A 7,109-nucleotide genomic window follows, 5' to 3' on the forward strand; every position below is an offset into this window, starting at 1 on the left:
ATTTATATTGTGTATATAGTGTAAATTATTTATCCAAATTTTTGTAACTGAGTGTCTTGCTATCCCTTTCTGCTGTTACACTGGGAATTTCCCCACTGCGGGACTAATAAAGGACTATCTTATCTTATCTTATCTTATCTTATCTTATCTTATTTTTGGGTAAACTGCACTAGACGTTGTAATAAGTGAAACAGGCCTCAGTACTGATGGTGGTGGTGACTTCTCTATTGCACATGTGGGGACTTTAGGTTTGAAATTCGGGACAGTGAGCAGTCGTGGACTCCCCCTGTTGAGAATACGAATCGGAGAGCAGGATACGCTGTTTGCGGAAAAGCAGGAGGAAAGTCGGTTATACTTGTGGGTCTCAAAACTACTCCGTCAAATATGGTTAGTCGATATGATTCATTTCTAAAATACGGTTTACAGTTGTATGCCTGTTCTACAGTTAAACTATGTTGGATATTCCGTGTCATTCGCTTAATATGCTCAGAAACTCGAAGTGAAACCATCCCCATGGAGAGCGATGAAGCTAATTTGCTAGCTAATGTTAGCCCACAGTGTAACCTGGCTATGTAGCACTAGCTAGCTATAGCTTACTTATAATTCCAGCTTTTCTATACCTAAGTGAGGTGCTAATTTTTAGCATTTGCTCAAGTCAGTTTACTAAAAACGAAGACCGTAACGCAGAGCTTGTGTAAACGCCTTAATAATAAGTAAAGTTATTTAGCTATCTAGCATTAGCTAGCTAGCCAAGTTAACCAGTAATGTTAGCTAATAGCTGGCTAACCTTTCTTGGACGATTTGAACGAGCTGTAGTTTAGCTAGCTAGTTAGCACTAGCACTAGCTAGCTACCCCGCACCCCTCACAAGCACAGCGTTTTAGATGGGCTGTGTTACTGATTCATTTGAGTTTTATGAGTTATAATCTACATAATCCGTATCTTTTATTTCAGTCTCACACTATTCTACTGGTTCAGCCCACCAAGAGGCCAGAGGGAAGAACATACGCCGATTATGAATCAGTTAATGAGTGCATGGAAGGTAAGGAGATCACATACTACATAGTGCTACAAACAGCCTTGGATATTTGTTTACGTTTCATATTCATGTCTTTTATGGTCTTCTGTAGTGCTTTAGAGTTGCATTTTAGTCTTGTTTTCATTAAATGGAAACTATAAAAAGGCGAGTAACTGTTAATATGGGAGGAAATGTACAGTGTAATGTATGAGTGATGTGCTGATGCCAGATGTTGTGTTTGGCAGGAGTGTGTAAAATGTATGAAGAACATCTGAAGAGGATGAACCCCAACAGTCCATCAATCACGTATGACATTAGTCAGCTGTTTGATTTCATTGATGACTTGGCAGACCTCAGCTGCTTGGTGTGAGTAGGCTTTCTGTGCTGTCTTATCAAGTACTTTAAAACATGGATAATTAGTAAATGAATGAGTTGTTACTGTCAGGTTGAAATGTGCTTATTATAACACTTTGTTATAATAGTCAGTGTGAGATTTGGATACATGTTTTTATGTAGTTTTGTAATACTTGCCTTGATGATGTGTTTTACTTGTTTAGCTTGTTTGGCTATATAGAAGCATCTGATATTACATTCCTCACCAGCACAACCAACCAATGTTTCACACTGCTGTTGGGAGATCATGTATCAAATCCTAACAGTATCAACAAAAGTACTTATTATGAGAGCAATGTTGTAGGACCACTAACATATCAGACAAACCACCATATGTTATGAGGAACCAAGCCTCCAAAGAAGAGGGTCCCAGGATCCTCTGGACAGTATCAGATAGGTTCTTGTCATAGAGAAGTTTACCTGAATGTTAGAGTGTTAGAGAAAAGGTCCTTCCTGTAATCTGTAGCCCAGTGCTAAACATTGTCCAGGTCTTGAAGAACTAGATTATTGTTCGGCTTATATGAAGATTCAGAGCACAAGGTTTGTGCAAAAGACCAAGAACTTCACTGTCTTCGTGTTTGTGCCTATAGACTTGTTCAGCAAAATACTACAAAATAACAACCAAATACTAAACAGAAGCTTCATGTTTACATGGGATGTATCTAAAAGCCACAAAGATTTAGAATTTACTCAGTCAGGTTTTAGAGAGTAGAGGTTGATGGCATACATATGAAATACAGAACCTGTGAAACGGGAGAGTTCCTAGAACAGAGACCCAAACTGTGCTTTAGTCCAGAGAATTCTTTGTTTAAATTTACAAACTGGAAAGTCAGGTTCGGATCTAAGCAAGGAGGGTGCCAGTCAGCGGGATTTTCCCGTCTTTCTAGAATTGACACTGTAGGACCAAATGGCACAGATAAATCTCTGTTTCTCTACAAGATTGAGTGTTCTGTAGCTGCCAAGATTGAGTTTCGATTTCTTATTAAAGAAAAACAATTAAGAAGTTTAGGCAAACAGCAAATCCTGAGAGCAGAGCTTTTATTGGTAGCAGAGGCCTGATGTTTCTGGTTGCATTTATTTGAGTATGCACATAGGCATTGGATTAAATGCACAAACAGATTGCTTTTGGACAGTGTCTACACTTGCAGTTAGTGTACACTAACAGTGCATTTCCAAATTTAGCAAAAGTCTTGTTAAGGCCTTACACACTATCTATCTTATTTTTGTGGGTCCTGCTGCAGAAACGGTATGCTAAAATAGCACAAACGCGTTTAACTGTGGGATATATGTTAACTGCTTTAATCTTCAGTGTGATTAGCGTGGTCTTGCACACTGTAATTGGGCAGGTTTGAAAAATGGGACACCCTTAAATATGTACTGTGAACACTGGGTAAGGCCATTTGATGTCGGCTGAATGAGCAACAAATAACAAATAATGGACTTAGATTGTCACCAGTCATCTGCTTGTAAATACTCACACAAATCGTCATTCATTTGCTTCAAAAATCAAAGTTTATACCTTTATGTGGTTTAGTAAAACATGACTAGACCTTATGGGGCTGTGGTCTATACTATTTGCATTAATTGCATTAGTGGCTCAGGTCAGGATGGTTACATGCAGAATTGTAATCTGAGGTGTAAACACACAGTGAGTTGACTGTAGTGTTTTAAAGGAACTGGGAGCTGAATGGTCGGGGTGGGTCTTATTAAACTAAGTTATTAAACACTCTATAAAACAAGTCCTTTTAAAAAAAAGTCTCTACTAAACAAAATCAGGCTCATTATAAGTCTCAAAATTGTATAGTTTATACAAACACAAAGATTACATCAGTATTGGCATTAGGGACTTGGATTCGATTGGGACATCCCAACTTCTAGATCTCCTCTCTTTGGCTTAAGAAACTATTACCATTTTGTCAGTTGCCTGGCCTTGGCCTAAGATTGACAAAATATTATTTAGTTTTCTGGTCACTGGAGAGGTTTTATAACTTCAGTGTTACCTTGCTTGATCTCTCTTTGATTTTGCTTTGGGTCTGAGGTGGCTCGAATGAATGTTCTGGAACTAAATCTGTTACAAACAATTACTCAACTGTGTTTGATTCTCAGACTTTGATCAGAACCTTCAAATAAAAATGTATATAGTTTGGGGAAATGTCCCTGACCCTGATAATGTGTTTATTGAAAGTTGTGTGTTCATAATTTCAGCTGTTATAAAACCCCTTGGTAATGTGAGGCCATGTAGGTCCTTTAGTTTTGGTTTTTTTTTTCTTTGAAAGGATCTCAGTCCAAAGATATTACATACAGAGCGTATTGAAGATTAGGTCGATCACCCAGTGTCTGTCTTCTCTCTTTCAGGTACCGTGCGGACACACAGACATATCAGCCCAACAACAAAGACTGGATCAAAGAGAAAATATACGTTTTGCTACGTCGACAAGCTCAGCAGGCTGGAAAATAGACTACACGTTGTCCTTGCGCACTCATCAGACATAAGCTTTGCATTTCAGGGATTTGGTGGGCAGTTCATCCTAGATCAGTCTGAAGAGGAAATGTCTGATTAGGAGAAATGGGAGGATTGTGGGTCAGAGATTTAAATCAGTGGTTCTCGGTCATAGTCCTGCAGTCCTGGATGACCACTACATTTTTCTCAGAGAGGCCATGGAGATGAGCTGAAGGGTAGATGAAGGCAAGGCTAAAGCTGACATGGCCAGTCTTGAAGATCTACTACCCTGTGGAGTTTAGTGCCATCCCCCAGTCTAACCTACCTGATTCTTATGTGCAGTCTTGGAACTCTACGGAATATGTCATCAGTTCCTGTCCTGGACGGCCAGAGTCTAGCACAGCTTGGTGAGTTTTCCCTGCTCTAGTATAAAACCAGAATCTGAGTTGAGATGTGTTGGAGCAGGGACTGCAAAACTGTACTGGACGCTGGCCCCCTGGACCAGACTTAATGTCCCACTACTATTAAGTCTTTATATTTACTCTTGAACCTTCTAAACCGTTTATATTACAAGGGGTTCCAGGACTAGGATCGAGAACCAGTGGTCTGTATGAAAGTGTGAATTGAATACTGGGGACAACCTTTTACTGTATGTTAGTTGTTTATTAATTATTTGTTTTCCCTCTTTATAAGCAACTCTGATATTTTCCTTCTGCTGAATTCTAATAAAATGACTCTGTTTACGATGGTGTTAGACAGTACCTTTTTAACGTGAACGTACAGTGCAGTAAACAAAGGAATATATGGCTTGGTTATATGGTTGGAATATATGGTTTCTAAAGCGACATACTGTAATGTTATCAAAGTGAGAAATCCTCAAAAAAAAAACACTTAAGTCAAGAGGCTTTTATTGTCATTTCAGCTCTGTACAAGTTCACAGTGGAATCAATGGTGCAACATGGAACAAAACGTGGGTCCTTCACAATGCTGATGGCCGTACGGGTGCAGCGTGTGGGGTGAAAGTCTTGTCCTCACTATTCTCTGCAGGGTCTTGCGGTCTGAGGCATGGCATCGGGAATCGGGGGGACATCAGTACTCAGTATGGTGGTACTGAAGTACCTTGCTAGGTAGCCAGCACGACTCCCCAGTTCTGATTAAAAAAGCCAACAGACAGCTGTGCTGACCAACATCACACTATGAGTGTTATGGGGAGGAAGTGCTATCAACCCACCCCTGAGAGGGTTATGCCAATTTTGCTCTCTCTGATTCTGGCTGCTGATGAGAAGCATCACTGGGATTTGAATCGGTGATCCTCTGATCAAGAGGACCTTAGTCTAATAGAAAACCCACACATTTTAGCTTCTATTTTAGCCTATACTGAAAGCTAGTTTGCCCTGGATGAGTATATATGTTTAAGTATTCAAAAATGTTTAAAATATATGAAAAGTTGGGAAACTTTTAATAATATTATATAACAAATAGGTGTCAAAGAAGTGTATGCATTTATTTTAAAATTAATTGTAATTTAGGTGCTCACTAGCTCGTAAGATAACAAATAATTAGTAGGAAGCTACTAATGAAAAAAAAAATGAAATATTGTACACGTTATAGAAGATACACTATAAGTTAATGCTGGGTGATATGACCTTAAATCAGGGTCATGATTCATTGAGCATTTGACCTCGACTATGATTAATGGACGAGTATATAAACTGCCTATATTGCTTTTTGAGTTCTCCTCCATGTCCCTGACTACACATGCGCTAGTATGTTTTTAAGAGGACAGTATGAATGTGTCCAAAATGGAAGGCAGCTGCCTTGATGCCTTGCTGCCTATGCTGTCTCAGAAATCAGTACCTTAAAAGGCAGCATTGTTATTAAGGTACGTACAACCAAATTGCTTTTGAAGCACCGTTTGAAGGCAGCTTTGAATACCTCATGAGGCCGCTAGCATACCGACAAATACTGTCAGCTGGTGGCATGACTTATTAAAATCCTTAAAAGCCAATATTTGGCTATTACTACTGGCAGTATATTATATATAAATACTGGTAAATAAAATTTGTACAGACTACTGCTTGCTTGTGCAGTGTTGCTTTTTCTCTTGAAACAAGCCAGTGCTAACCCAAAGGATCATGATAATACGTTAGCCAGCAAAGGATGCAGCTATGCTGCCTTTACAAACTGGCCAGATGAAGGTACTTTTAGCTGACAGCATTTTATGCAAATACTTGATATGGACATGACTTGTTCCTTCCTGCCCTCGAAGGCTGCCTGAGTGTTTATTATGTTTCAGACACAGCCTACATGAACACACAGTGGAGATAGTACTAACCAAAATAATGATACATATAAATATTAACAGAATTGAAAAATAATTGTCATGGACAAGATTCTGAATGTCTCAATTCATTTTTGATAAATTACTCAGCCCTACAATAAAGTTGTATTAAATGTTGCCACAAAAATATCCCTGATGTGTAAAACCTTTTAAAATGTGATCACATCTCCAAGAGGACGACAATAAAAATCCTATAAATAGATCATTAATGTGCATTATGAAAACATGCATGTCTAAATGCAAAAACATGTTAAAAGTAAACATCGTTGTCTAGTTAAGATTGTAAAAAGCTGTGTGTGTTATTTACATAGAAAACTTGATTTTGAATAGTGTATATATCTACACAGACATCTAGTCTGCGCTTGGATAAGAGTGAGCTCCACAGCTCGGGGGGGGGGGGCTTATACCTCAGTGTTCTCTAGAGCTCTTTACTGACTTACATCCATACTGACAGAAAAAAAAACTTTAGAAATGAATGGCTTTTATTTCTCCTTTATTTCTGAATAGAAAAAAGTGATGAGGAAACTGAAATCCGTCATTTACCATCACAACCGTTGGTGCTTGTAAAGACCTGTTGCTGTAATGACAATTTTGACTTTCAGGGGAAAAAACTAAAGCTATGACATAGTTTTATAGCCCTACTCGACAGCTAATATAATATACACTTTAAATGCATACAATAATGTCAATATTTATTTATTTTTAGTTTTGGTTTTTTTTTTATTGCTAAATATTACTGTAACGGTATAAACGGTAATGCTGTTGAAAACATCTACTCAGGTGGATTATGTGCTTAAAATACTCTTATTTTCCACACATCAAAATGTCACTTCTTTCATGGCTAACATGCTCACCTCTCAGTCTTTGTTTCCATGGTTACGACATAAACAAGTGCTCCCTTTAAATCACTTCTTACAG

General features: G+C 38.4%; 1 protein-coding gene across 1 annotated transcript; it reads left to right on the forward strand.

Annotated features, from left to right (window-relative positions):
* The first annotated feature begins 286 nt into the window (after nucleotides 1-286).
* Nucleotides 287-4,593, forward strand: LOC140564760 (enhancer of rudimentary homolog). The gene is made up of 4 exons (XM_072690394.1): nucleotides 287-387; nucleotides 954-1,041; nucleotides 1,263-1,383; nucleotides 3,766-4,593. The coding sequence occupies exons 1-4, from the start codon at nucleotides 385-387 to the stop codon at nucleotides 3,866-3,868; spliced, it is 315 nt and encodes a 104-aa protein (XP_072546495.1). The 5' UTR covers nucleotides 287-384; the 3' UTR covers nucleotides 3,869-4,593.
* Nucleotides 4,594-7,109: the final 2,516 nt, after the last annotated feature.

The sequence above is a fragment of the Salminus brasiliensis genome, chromosome 10 (genome assembly GCF_030463535.1).
Source record: "Salminus brasiliensis chromosome 10, fSalBra1.hap2, whole genome shotgun sequence".
NCBI classification, from domain to species: Eukaryota; Metazoa; Chordata; class Actinopteri; order Characiformes; family Bryconidae; genus Salminus; species Salminus brasiliensis.